Source organism: Hyposmocoma kahamanoa, unplaced genomic scaffold (genome assembly GCF_003589595.1).
Source record: "Hyposmocoma kahamanoa isolate Upper Pololo Valley unplaced genomic scaffold, ASM358959v1 92, whole genome shotgun sequence".
In the NCBI taxonomy this organism is placed as follows: domain Eukaryota; kingdom Metazoa; phylum Arthropoda; class Insecta; order Lepidoptera; family Cosmopterigidae; genus Hyposmocoma; species Hyposmocoma kahamanoa.
In genome coordinates this window covers 13131640-13146933 of record NW_020654748.1, presented here as the reverse complement: position 1 = coordinate 13146933, position 15294 = coordinate 13131640, and the positions used below count along the sequence as shown (strand labels likewise).

General features: G+C 34.5%; 1 protein-coding gene across 1 annotated transcript; it reads right to left on the bottom strand.

The window, feature by feature from the left end:
- Positions 1-1210: 1210 nt before the first annotated feature.
- On the bottom strand, positions 1211-5668 carry LOC113236598 (cuticle protein 8-like). Its single transcript, XM_026472742.1, has 5 exons — positions 5599-5668; positions 5098-5214; positions 4775-4871; positions 4208-4320; positions 1211-1909 (listed from the first exon to the last, which is right to left on the bottom strand). The coding sequence occupies exons 1-5, from the start codon at positions 5602-5604 to the stop codon at positions 1847-1849; spliced, it is 396 nt and encodes a 131-aa protein (XP_026328527.1). The 5' UTR covers positions 5605-5668; the 3' UTR covers positions 1211-1846.
- Positions 5669-15294: the final 9626 nt, after the last annotated feature.

The window sequence follows — 15294 nt, the reverse complement described above, 5'->3', positions numbered from 1 at the left end:
CATGTTCTCATATGCTTAACCATTTCTATATCTCCCAATAGGCCATTTACCGAAGCAGTAAATAAAGGCAATCTAGTTTATATCCTGTCATTTGTCAAAATGTGCTATAGCCCCGACGGGTTCACAACTATATTGTGATCTTGATTCACTAGTTTCCCATCTCTAAGCTAGTGGTATAAGGTTGAAACAAAATACAGACCTTTACTTGGTATTTTAGTGGTATAGTAGATACATGATAAACATATACGTAAATGATATATAAATCACAGCGTAACGTCTTGTATTCTATTAAGTCCTGCTGAGGTGAGTCGTTTTTATATTGGTGTAATTTTTTTTCTTTAGCATTGATATCTCGATTTATAAACGTATCTTGGTGAATAAAACAAGGAATATCCAGGTCGTATTTTCTTTTTCATGGCAAAATATCAGGCGATCCACATAATGCAAAGTTGAACCCTGTCTGTAGACGTACGCTATATCATAATTGTGTTATTGGCGTGGGATATAAGACCTCGAGTTTCTGTTATAAGACTCTTCTGAAATTGTATTAGACCATATCAACTTGTGTTAGACAACATCATTGTTGCTGTGATCCTGATGATGTAAGTAACCACAAAACACGAAGACCTGAGACGATATAGAAAAGTTAGTTTCTATGTTGACCCAGCCGGGATTCGAACACAAAGATGGCGATACCATTAAAACAGGTGTGCAAGTCACTCAACTGCTGAGGTCGTCAAATTGGTGGGAGGATGTAACAGGGTCAAGAGCACGTTACGTGAAATTCATATCCGTGGCACTTGCGATAAGAACAATCCAAAATCCAACTGAAAACGTGAATTCTACGCAACAAATCCTACCACCAGTCGATTTGGTGCTTCAAATTTAATACCGTTTATTATTCGATAATTATCGGTCATCTTTATCCGACTATAATAAACACTCAAAAGAGGAAATTGTTTTTAATTGAAGTAGAATCTTAATTGCATATACATAGGAAAGATGTCATAATTCTAAAATATTTAATTAATATCCAAAATCATTACAATTAACAACTGAAAAAATATTCAAAAGTGTAATAATTAATAACAAAATAAAGAAATGATAAGAAATAAGAACGAAAATTTCATAAATCAGCATTAAAAAATATACAATAAACATAAATACTTAAATCAGGTAAAAGTCATACAGGAATAAGAGTTAACATAAAATATAGTTGTACTTCGATTGGTACTCAAATATAGATGAAACGACAACTTTAACTCGCACAAAAAACTGATCAAGTCATCAAAGTATTTAAAATACATGCAGAATTGAAGTCATAAAAAATTCTAAAAATTATCCTGCACTAAATTATATTCAACGACCATTCTATGTGAACTTCTGTCCAATAGAACGAAATATTTTTTCAAAAGAATTCTCATTCTTCCAAAGCCAAATTTTGTCCGCTATTCAGAGCACAAGAAACTACAATAAAAAACTAAGCACATAATTAAAAGCTCAAAGAATATGATTTATAGCAAACAAAATTCGTCATTAGGCACTTTTATGTTAGAATGACTACTTTTTCGAAAAGCTTTCTTATACAATCGCTCTTTTAATTTTGTAACCCTGTCCGCCACATAAATATTCTTCACTAACATTAAAAATACATTACATTACACATATTATTAAATAGCACAGAGTATTGCCATAATAAACTCCTTATTTCAACTAAGTAATAAAGAAATACAAATAATCTTCCACTTCATACTAAGCTACATTTTTCTGGAGCAACTATTCAGGAACACGCCTTTATATTTTCTTACTCTTGTAAATCGAATAGATTAACGTAATTCTTAAAGCTTTAATGAAAGTATGGTGATACTGCTATGAGAGCAGGTGCGTAGTGAGCCGGCGCTACAGCAGCCTGTAAAAGTCACCATTATATGGTTAAATAGTCAAATAAGTAACACTGAAAATCTGTATGGTATTTATTATGAGAACGATACAAACATAAACCTATATTTTGTTAATACCAGGTCGTTGACCTAATTACCAGCTTTATCAAACACAATCGCACACGTGCGGAAATTCCAAAATCCGAACGGTGTACGTTTAAACGGTTTTTTAACAATTTCTATACTGAATATACTAGTATTATGTGTAAAACTGGCGCAGTAAGTCAAAACGCAGTCAAATCCGTGTTACTTTCGTATTAAATCAACCGACATAATGATGAGTCGAATGACATTAGTCAAATCAGCAAAGAAGCGGCGTCAATACCACAGAGGGCTCGTTATAAGTACTATCACGAGTTTTTCTCTTTTGTTTCCCCAAATACATACGTAGAGTTGCATTTTTGCAGTCGTTTCTAAATCAAGATTGCATTTTGTTCAATCTTACAATATTGTAAATATTAGTTATGAAACTGATAAATTACTTTTTACGACTACCAGTTACCAGTGAACCGTGATAATTTCTCCGTCAAAAGCGTAGAGCTCAAGGCCGCCACTAAACCGTGGCATTTTACCATTGTTATTATTGTTAGAATATAGATTTTATATAGGTACTTTCTATCTATACAGACAGGTTACGAAGTACTGTTTCCTAAATTACAAACGTTCTTCCAAAAAACATGATTGAAATATCAAAAGAAGACTTTGAAGAAATAACTGACTCAATAAGGCAGCTATTGATCCCGTTATATGTTAGGGAGCCAATAAAACAAGTATTGGGTTTTTTTTAATACCAAGAGACGGGATCAACAAGCCATGCACCTGGTGCTAAGCGACACGTCTAACCACAACAATTGCAAATCAGAGCTCTAATTGACAAAGATCTAAGGGACACTGCCACTGCGCTCGTTACCCTGAGACTTAAGTTCACAAGTTCCATGTGCCTGTAATTTCACCAGCACTTATATTCTAAACCGTAACGAAGTAATGCTCACATTACTGCTTGACGGTAGAAATAGGTAAGGTGGCTGTACTTCCCTGGACGAACTCTAACACAAGAAGTTCTATTGCTACTAGAATTTATTAAAGTTTACTAAAGTTTCATTTTCCTGCTTGGAAGGCATCAAAGGTTCATCTCTCGTAAAAAGTTCAAAATGTTTTCAATATTCTTGGATAAAACGTTACTAGATAAAGTCCGATACGCAACTTATAAAAAAGCTTTTGTTGAGATGTTTGTTTGCCATCTTATCTCTGTTTATTTCAAAACGTTGAAACAAATGTCGTCAAATTTAAATGAAATACAAATGAAAATTAACCTACTTATTAGTCACATAAATACTTTAAAATCCGTTAATATCAACTAATCCGAAAGGGCTAACAAACGCCTTAAACCTTTAAAAAAACCATAAAGATTGATCATACCAAAATAACTAAAGAACTAGGTCAAGGCGGACCTTATCAATTAACAAACGTTAAAAAAAATACCTAGGAATATTTCTTAGGAACCTTTAAGGGCCATATTGGCAAAATTTGGTATAATATGTTGGCCAAGATTCACGGGCTAGCCTGTTTCCTTATAAGCCTATGCGCCATTAGAATTTTGCGCAAGCGACTGGCAATCTACGAGAAATCGAGTTTGTGTAATATTCTAAGGTACTTGCTCTAAACATATACATGTCTATTATATTTAATGGGACATACAGTCAACTTGTTAGAGATATATGTTATACGTAATGAAACTAAATACTTGTAATTAATTATTGATTTAATGGAATTTAATAGTGATTTCGAAATGTAAAATTTAATTTTAAATTTCCGAGTATTTCTTCATAAAAATATTGATTTACAGAATTCGATACTTATAGAATCTCTGGAACACTGCTGATGTAATTTAAATATTAAGTCACTCGAATATGTGACTGAAGTATACTGTGCATATATCTATCAAGTTGTGTTGTATTTGTCTCGAGCCACCATCTCTACATGTTTACATTGCGAGTCCTTAGAATTCCGGTATTTCGAAGACAATTGCTTTTTATGGGAATTGGTTTCAGTAGTCAATTTGGCAGTTATTTTAAAGGTGTTATAGGGACTTTTTGTCTCTGTAGTTTCTCTACCAGAACTAAAGACGGTACCGCGCAGTGCCGAAAAACAACTACAAAATCGCAAAGCCACAGTATCCGTGGCGCCTTTAAAAGGACTGTCAAAAGAACTACTGTCACTGGTCAGCATACGAAAATTATGTAATGAAACAATTTTACGTTACTTACTGGATGTACAGCATGGCCTGTTTTATGCACTACTGCATTAAATCCATTGTGGTCGTCTGCCGCATATGATACTGTTCTTGTTGAACCATCCGGTTCTACCAGTGAATAACTGCCTGTAGACAATTTAACAGACAATTAAACTTAGTTTTTTCTATGACGAAGTGATGGGACGAACAAGTCGTGTGCCTGATGTTAAACGGCATGCCTGTTCATAACAATTACATCCCAAAGGTCTAAGGGACTGCCACTGCGTCTGTCACATAAGTTGAAAAATCTCGTGTGCCTGTAATTTCACCATAAGTCTTCAAAACCGGAACACAGTAATGTTCACATTACTGCTTGGTGGCAGATATAAGTAAGGTGGCAGTATTTTTTTTACGAACTCTTTCACAAGGAGCTCTACTGCTAGTAAACCTTGAGCATTTTATTTAAAAAATTTATCGTACCTTACAATTAACTAGCCTACAACATTTACGCATACTCAGGTTATTCTCCCCACAAAAATTTATCCAATTAAAGCAGCTAATATTTCTTTCATGAACTAATTGTGGACTATACGTGTCTTACCTTTGACAACATCACCATCTCTCTCCTCTTGCTGGGATTTGATGTCACCTGTGTGCGGGTCCTTTACACCGTAGTTAAACGCATAACGCGGATACGCCTGTGAAAGGACGATACCATTACAACAAAAACGATATCATTACATACCCAGTTCGGATCTAAAACTTTATACTAAATACGAATTATTATTATACGAAACTATTAAGTGACGCGTGCTACTACAGGATGGCCTGCAAATGATAGCTAGCACGCCTTCAATTATAAAAAAATACTGAAAACATCGATAAAAGTAATAGTTTCAATAAAATACTTAACGTAATACTCACCACAGGCTCAGCGCGTACGATGGGTGCATGCACAACCGGCGCGTGCGCAATGAGGCTCGGTAGCGCGTACTGAGGCAGCGCAGCCGCAGAGCCTATGCATGCCAAAAATAACAGCTTCTGGGAACCACAAAAAAAACGTAGGAAATCATCCATTGATTTCATAGCAACCATGATTATTTACAATAGTGTTTATAATAAATAATGATAACTAAAATGTTATATTTTAATAATATTTGTTGATTGAATTCAATTGTAGACGTGTATTTAACACAAACATTTATTAGTAGAAACGGCATTTCTCGTACTTATTTAAAAATATTCAACATTACGGATTATGCCAATGAATTTCACGGATAATTAAACTTATCCGTGTAACTCTGTACCTACACTTATAATATCTTAGGATTTGGTTTTTGATTAACGAACCCGCAAAATATCTGATTTACTCGAATATCGCTATTACCTCGATATGCTACGGGAAGACTGAACATGTAAACTTACCCACATGGTTGCAACAGTGGCTCGCGATCTATCCCGGTGGCAGTCGATAGCGCACAGCTCTTATAAGAACTCTCATTGGACCCCACCATATGTATCTGTACAATACACCATACACCTGTGCAAACTAAGCCCTTTTAGATGTGTTTGCTTTTGATGGAGCGATGTTGTTTAATGTTTACTAGTGGATGCACGATCGCTGGACTTTTGACATAAATCTTTATGTTGTGAGTAGTAGACGTTATTGAGCTGTTTAAAAATTTGCACATGCCAAAACTACTCATAAATACCTAGTGGTTTGAAATATACCGTGGTAGTTGTGATTACACACTAAAATATAATGCAACAAGTACTTAAACATAGTAATAAGCCGTGGTAGCCTAAAAGTTTTACCTACCGCCTCTCAACTAGAAGCAGTGGGTTCGAATCCGGGCTCGCATCTCTGAGTTTCTCGAAATTTAAGTGCAAATGAAAATTTCAATATATGTGAAATTTATCAGGAGTTTTTAAGTGAAGAAACCTGCACGTCAAAGAAGGTTCACAATCCTCGCAAAACGTGTGAAGTCCCCGACCGCACCGGTCAAGGGTGGCGGACTTTGGCCTAAATACCCTCGACTGAGAGGACGCCCGTGCCCAGTAGTGGAACATATAAATGGATTGATGATGTGAGTTAAACATAGAATATTAAAATTAATGAAGCACAGAACTTGCCTAATTATAATTCCTGGAACATGTAACACTGACAACGGTTCCACCGTTTCGTAATATGTCTACAACAAAGAATTTATATCGAGCTAAATGTGCATTAGACCATAATGCTCTCTCCATATCGTAAACCCCTTTCAAAAGAAAATGTAAACTAAAATTATAAAATGTGCAATTTTTGTGTTAAAAAGCTGTTAAAGAGCAATTTCTAAACCTTCATTTCACGGTAGTATGCCTGAAGCAAAAATAAATACTAAAATAAGATAGGACACAAACATTTTAATGTTTTATTTCATTTTTGAAGGCGATCGATGGAGCAGAAATTTTTAACACGCAGGTTTGGTTTTTTACCGTGTGTCGGCAAAGTTACTTTCAAGAATTGTAACTTTGTTATAAAAAAATGACCTCAGAAGTTAGTGGAATTACATATATTTGCCAAGTTTTATTGCAATCGGTTAAAGGAAAGTGGGTGTAATACAAAACTGGATTCACGTCTAATTTGCTACTCTTAGATGTGGAATATTTTCTACAAATTTGAATGGCATCACTACTAAGGTACCCTCATTCCAACAAAAGAAGTAGCAGTAGAACTCCTTATGAAAGAGTTCGTCCAATGAAGTACTGCCACTTTACCTATTTCTGCCGCCAAGCAGTAATGTGAATATTACTGCATTCCAGTTTCGTAGAGTTTCAACTAATGTCTCAGGGTAACGGGCGCAGTGGCAGTGCCTTTCAGATCTTTGTAATTTAAAGCTCTGAGTGTTCTGCAACTGTTAGGAACAGGCGTGTCGCTTACCACCAGACACACGACTTGTTCGTCCCGTCACTTGAAACTATAAAAAAAAGAATCATCGAAATAACATAAACACAAAAAAAATGCAGTCAAATGGAGAACCTCCTCCTTTTTCCATTTGTTACCACTCAATCTAACATAATAGTTGGTATATTTAGTCCTATTTTCAACAAGCTCATAAACAACACATGACGTAATGGGTTCTATAAAGCGCAGAACTAGCTGTTTATTGACTGGTGTGCCTGTAACCGTTCAGAGAAATGGAGGGTGAAAACATTGCCCTATCAAAGATTTCATAACTTCTTCTTTACGAGCATGTCACAACTCGTAATAATTTATTTTAAGTTTTAGTAACAATTTTTTTTAATGTAGAAAACATAGCAAACCTTGATGCTAAGAGCGCATTTCCATTACGTCATGACGACAGATGTCGTGCAGTTTAAAGTGTCGTGTCTTGTTCACATATAGTACAACACGATTAACTGTCCTTCACGACTTTTTTGTCGTTACGATGACAGACTGTCGTGACAATGGGAAGAGCTAGAACGACAGTCGCTAAACGATAAATAAAACGTCACGATAAAAATGTGGCGACAGATAATCGCAAATTCAAACGATTCTATCGTGCAAACGACAAGGCGGCTGCCGTCAACCAATAAATTGTCGTCACGTTCTAGTGGGAACAGCTAGACACGACAGTTGTTTAATGATAAAATAAACGTCCAGAACACAGTCACGACAGATAGTCGTGATATGGGAATATGCTAGACGCGACAGTCATCTAACGATAAATAAAACGTTGCGATCTAATGGGAACGCGCCCTTACTGTGAGCATTCAGTACAAAAACTTTGTTGCAAACATAAACAAAGTACAGAAACAATCAATAGCAAGATAAAAGCGTGTCGGACACGCTGTTATCTGTTTTTAAGTCGACAATTTACGTTTCCACTCCAAATTTTATGGCAATAAATGCTTTAGCGAGCGAGTAAAAGAGCCGTGACATACAGATAAACGATTAACTAAACGATGCCGGCAGACGGACAGATTATGACGAAGCATCCTAACATTTTTATGGCCATACTATGCATATTAAATGAATAGTTTAAATACAACTCGAAATCAATAACATGTATGTAACCGAATAAATTTTTAATTGAATAAATTAATCGATATTTCGTACCCTTCATATATATAATCAGAATACTCGATGCCTTCATATAGTATAGCAATATGTGGTCCTACGTCAAAAGCGCTTTATCATAAGAAATATTACGAACTACTTTTTTTTTCTCGCACATGAAATAAAATATATACACCTTATTATGTACGTGAAATTTAATAAAGTTATCGACTAATTTCTCTCTACTATTAAGTGGTCATTTTGCAGATGTGGCCTTATTACATACATCAAGGACAGGATTTAATCATCATCAACCCATTTATAGGTTCTACTGCTGGGCAAGAGTTTCCTCTCGAGCAAGGGTATATATAGGCCATAGTCCGCCACACTGGCCCAATGCGGGTTGCGATTTGACAAAAAGGTTTAAAAAGAAACGTATTGGAAATGCAACTATTTTTCGGATCTAAAATGTTTCGGATCATTTACAGATCCCATGGTCATGGGTGAAGTTATTTTGTTTGAAAAAACAAATATACGTGAAAAATAGACAAAGTAGTTTCATTTCCTATCTATAACAATCGCAAAAACCTAAGAACTTGATAAAAAACGTATTGTTTAAAGTAACAAATTACTTCGAACTACAATTTTTCTGAACGGACTATTTGTCATTTTGTCATTTCCTGAATATTTGTGACTACGATTCTCTTGTCATAGAAAATAACAATAACTTTCTCGGAGCAATATATGTAGAAAACTGTACATTTATATTCATACAGTTGTTCCGAATGGTGCATACGTTGAATAAACGAGCATTATAAGCGAGCTTATTGTGATTTATTACCACCCGAATGCAAGTCGCTATCAATTCTACAAACATAAAACAACACAAACAGCATTACGTTCAAAAATAGATATTTCTGATTTAAGTATTGTGAAGAGAATGTTTGACCGGGATCTGGCTTGTGTTGTATATTTATTAGTAGGATCTTTTGCTTTCGTCATGTCCTTTCATTTAAACATCACAGTTATATCACCCGTTAACCATGGAGTGGCTCTATGTGACATTTTACATAAATATTTGCGTATTTTCTCTTGAAAAGGAGATAGTCTAATAACACTCAACTACTAAACTAAAAACAAACTTAAAATACAGTAACTTTTATTTAGTCGAAAGTTACTATCATTTGAATTTGTTTCAAAACAAACACAAAATAGATAGTAACTTTTGACTATTTCGTCGAACTATATTTTGAAAGTATGTATAAATTGACAAATTGCGACTTCGTTTATATACTCTAGTACACGAAAATCAAAGGAAAACTATTTCAAAAGTAAGATTTTAACACGAGTTGCAATGTTCAAATCGAGTTCTGGGCATTTAAATCTAAGTGACTTATGAATAGCGAGGATATGGTCATTTCGTGATGTTATTAAGCTATTTACTAAGGGTTTAAATAATTTTCTTTATATTTCGAAAATTATGACCATACAAAAAATAATGAGCGTCTCATATCAAAAAGATATATCTAGACATCTTTATATGGATAAACAAAACGCAGTCACGGGGCCGGGTATAACTGTCCTCATAAAGCTTCCGATATCAAGAACACGGTGGCCCACGAACATTAGATACATAATTCGTAATAAAAGCCTGTTTTAGAAACAGGTCGAACCACCCTTTCCTTTATTATACAACAATACAGAACAGCACTAACGGTTAGGTAATACGCGTAAGAGGATAATATACGACAATCAACTGTGTTATATCATAAACCGATCTAGTAGGTAATAGGTACATAAAAGATACTCTGATATAAATTCTCATCTCGCCGTTTCGTAATTGAGTAAATTGTCTTCTATTTAACAACAGTAATTAGTCATTATTTCTAAAACAGAAGGAAAATTAACTTGCAGTTATTCGTTCTTGCCATTGCAAGTAACTGTTGGATATTAATGATTTTAGTATCTACCCATTAGTTCTTCAAATAACAACATTTACTTACTTTTTAACCGACTGCAAAAAAGGAGGAGGTTTTCAATTCGTCTGTATTCTTTTTGTATGTATGTTACGCGATTACTCATTTTTGAACCGATTTTGTTGATTATTTTTTTGATGGAAAGAGGGTACTTCGGTATTGATCCCATTTGAATTTGAAGACAATATTCCACTTCTAAGGCTGGCTAAGTAGGGGATGAATCCAGTTTCACGCAGTTTTCGGTAACCGATTTCAATAAAACTTAGCAAATAGATGTAATTCCATGAACTTTAAAAGTCGGTTTTTTTAATAAAAAGGTTATAATTATAAAGCGTACTATTTCTTGTAAATACATACATATCATTACGCCTGTCTCTCACCACTGTGATGTAATTGTTTGTGTTTGTACATTACAGTAAATGCCATCGATACGATATGAAGATTAAGCCTGTCTCCCACGGGGGTAGGCTGAGACTATGGACCTCCACCTGCTACGTTCCTGACAAATCTCTTTCACCTCTCCCACTCCCACCATTCCCTTCATACGTGCCCGTTTATTCTTGGTACTTTTAACCGGGGCTTTTTTAATCCTGTATACCAATCTTATTGAAACACAGGATTAAAATCCTCCGTCCACATTAGCTCTATAAACTTGTGCCGTCAATCGACCAACGTTCATTCTATATATATCTTTCTGTGTGGTTTGTGTGAAAAAAGTGAGTGACAATGGTAACGCCACAACAAATCGCGATGAAGGTAGTCGTCGACAGCGCAAAAGGGTAGACAGATATGTCTGCTCATAAAGCTGTCATCTGCCGCCGTCCAGTCAACCCGTGATCATGAAGAGTGCAACCGTTCCGAAATATCGGGAAAATAAAAAGAAGTCATACCGTGGTAAGAAACCTGATACTAGTGATAATCATTTAACATTCATTCTTTATATATGACTAAGCCATCTAAGCATCCCCCCCTCTATTCTGGTAACTACATCCTCGTTCATACCACAAAGCTCTCTTATAACAGTGTTCGACATTCTGTCTTTAAGACTAATTTAATCTTGTAGCAGTAGAGCTCCTCGTCCGGGGAAGTACTGCCACCTTACCTGTTTCTGTCGCCAAGCATAATTTTAGCATTACTTCGTCAAGGTTTTTGAAGGGTTATGATGAATTTACAGGCATATGTCGCAGTGGCAGTGCCCTTCTGATCTTTGCGATTTAAAACTCTAAGTGGCACTGCAACGGTTATGATCAGGCGTGTACCTTACCACCAGGCGTACGTATACACTTGTTCGTATAATAAAAAAATACTAATATGATAATACCATAAAATTTCTTGTAAGTTTATTAACTTAAGCCTAAAATCATGAGTTAAAATAAAGTCAATTAAGTCGTGTTTTTGAAATATTGAACAGTCATAACGAAGAAATTACAATAAAATACGTCGCTGTTTCAAACTACTTAACAAAAAACAAATGGGTTCTTAGGTTTTCGCAATTATTACGCATAAGAAATGAAATTATTTTTCAGGATTTAAATCGCGAATATTTGTTATTTCAAACAAACCTTTTTCTTTTGTTTTGTTTGAAAAAACAAATAACGCGATTTAAATCCGGATTTCCAATAAAAACAAATGTTTACCATAAAATGTTTGAGGCATGTATATTGCTTTTACATGCACAGAATTTAGTTAATTAGTGCCAGAGTTTTAAAGGCCCATAACATTGAAAACCCCACATTGCTCTAAACATGGTTTAATTTCATTAGGCCTGAAATAGCGACCCAATAACTTGTAGTGGCACAGTACGAATACTTAAATGCAAAGTGGCGACATTTAGTACAAAAATGGTCACAGTTTTCTACAACAATGTATGAATGGTCCAATTAGGATCTTTTAAGGGTTTAGATAAGCAATAAAACCTTACGTTTATGTTGATTGGTAAATGCCAATTAATATCTAGATATTCGGATGCTATTTTCATGTATACATATAAAAAGTGTTAAACACGAAAATACGAGTAGCAACTATCCGTTTTTGAGACGACTAACATTAATGATCATGTCGTCTTGTGCAATGTAATGGTTTATTGAAAAAAACTTTTACTTATATCTTCATATATACATTTACATACAATACCTTGTATCAGTTTGCCGGGTTATCTTTTTGTTTTGTTTAAAGTATATTTGGGGGACTATAGGTTTAGATATTGTGAATTTTAAATATGTATTTTTTTCTCATATATATAACTGTTTGTCCCTCAATAAAATAAATAATAGTACATAATATCTTACATTAATTTGACAATGGAAGGTTTAGCGATAATCTCAAAGTTTAAACCTACAAGTTAATTTAAAAGAAAATGTTTGCTGTTCATCTACTGGATCAGTTCTTTTATCGTTACAAAGCACGCTTGTACATTCGAATTCAAATTTAGATGTATGTTTATATCTTTATGTAACATTATTATAGGTAAGCAAATAACACTTAAAATCTTCACATAGATTAGCTTAGTCACTCTACGTAAGGTTTATTTCTCTAAAAAAAAAGAATGACTAAGAAACTCCATACTCTAGGCAAATTCGATAAATGACAACTAACAAAAACATGAGATTTTTAGGGTTTTCACTTCGGACTGTTTATCGATTACCGCAATTTCAATATTTTTCCCTGAAATTCCATTAGGCTATTGATAATTCCGAATTTTGTTCAATAAAAATTTTAAATCACTAGTATGTGATTTGAAACCAACGTAAAACCAGTAATTAATTTTGTAAAACTGTATCTTCGCTAATGATTTTTTTGATTTCATCTCCATTTATGCATTGCGAACATTTCTAGTTCGAGTAGTCATTCAAATTCAAAATCGAAAATTGAAGCTATATTAGACAAATAATATAAAACAAAAACTTACTTTAATTTCTACCATCTACCATATCCTACTACCTAGTGAGTATTAATGGATATCAAAAACTAAATTTTATTCAAAAATCAAATTTCCTTTGCAAACTTTATCATTGATCAAGTATATATTATTTCTAAATAACCCAAATGCATACTGATCTATTGAAATTCTAATTACTCGAGCAGGCCGTGGGCAGAGCATTGCCAAAAAAAAATGTTTTTTTTCTTTCCAATTCCTCTGTCGAAATTGGCTGGAGCTATAGGTGTTGTTCTTTGTACGTAGACATTTGTACACATTTATCTTTTGAAATATTTTTTTTAAATATCATTTACGGAAACAACCCGAAAGAGCTAAACTGTGAATAGCATGGATTTTTGTTATCCAATTATGCTGAAACTCTGTAATAAATATAACCTTTAGTACAAAATTTTTGATTCACTACAATTTTAGACCTCTTAACTTAAATGACTTATTTTGAAACAACATACATCGAATGATCAACCGGAACGTATACATTGCTTCTTAAATTAATTTATGACTTCGTGAAGACGACTGTAAAGCACAGCCAGTTTATTTTTATTCCTGGTATTAATGTCTATCACTATTTTTTTATGAAAAATTTACTGTTCTTCTTTACACAAATTACATTTTTACAAATATATAAGACTCTAGAGTAAGAATGTTACAATTTCTTTAAACTTATCTCTCAGACAGACATTTGGGACCCAGATTTTAAAAGACAAAAACATACGAAATGGTTTCATTCACAACCAAAAATCACATAGAAATATGTAAATGGCATCATTATTACGTCTCAATTATATCAATTACTTAAAAACTGCAAATTGCAAGGTAAAATGCAATGAATTGTTAATAAATGCAAAAACCTACTATTGTTAAAAGTGATAGAGAGTGTATGGGCATTGTCTGCGTACGCACAACTACTTACGCTCATACAGCCTCCACAGAAAATCCCAATTAGCAAAACATGAGAACTCGGATTCATTCATGCATTTTTTTATTGAATTACGTAAGGTTTGTATATTATACAATTAAAATATGAAAAAGCTGTGCACGGCCGTCACGGCCATAATGTAATATTACATGTAATAAATAAAAAATAAGGTCCGTGTGGCTTAGAATAGAACCAGTACCTACCACAAAGCTACTAAGGGATCAGCAACCAATGAGGATGGGCAGCAGGTCGAGTATACGTGAGGCGCACTATTAGTTTCCGGAATGAGTAAGAAAAAAATTCTATAAATTTTCAGAAATGAATTTATTGTTTCTCAAAATATGCTCCGTTAGCGTTAATGCACTTTTTCATACGATGAACCAATTTTGAAAACATTTATGCCACTTCTTCGTGACAATCTCTGAAACATATTTTTCATACTCTTCGACAGCCTCTTCAAGTGATGAAAATCGTTGACCGCGTAACTGGTTCTTAATTTTTGGAAATAATTAAAAGTCACAAGGTGCCAGGTCGGGACTGTACGCGTGATGGCTCGTAAGGTCAACGTTGTTCACCTTCAAAAATTCATTTGTCTGTCTGGCCGTGTAAGAACTGGCATTATCGTGGTGCAAGATGATACGGCGTTTACGGTTATTTTTACGGAGTTTAGCAATAACTTCCGGCAAACAAATGGTCGTGTAGCAATCACTATTCACGGTATAACGATTCTCCAAAGCAACAGTAGCCACGTGTCCAGTTTTATTAAAAAAAGAAGCAATTATCCGCTTAGAGGCACTTTGCATGCGCGCCACTTTGGTTGGTTTCGGCTAGTCTTGAAAGACCCATACGCTCGATTGCTGCTTTGTTTTGGGATTGTAACTATAAATTCATGTTTTCGTCACCTATTACTATGTCCCACACCAAATTTGACGCCCATTCGTTGAATCTGGTGAGCATGGCATTGCACCAAGTAATGCGATGCGTTTTTTGAGCCTTAGTCAAATTGTGTGGGATCCACCGAGAGCACAGCTTTTTCACACCCAAATGTTTATGTAGTATTGATTGTATTTGACTCATATCTATGCTTAAAGATCCCTAATCTCATGATATGTTACATACCTGCCTGTTTTGATCATACGGCGCACAGCATCAATGTTTTTGTTGTTCACAGCAGTGGACGAGCGACCATCACGAAATTCATTACTGAGATTCATACGACTGCGTTAGAAGTCTGCAAACTAGCTATAAA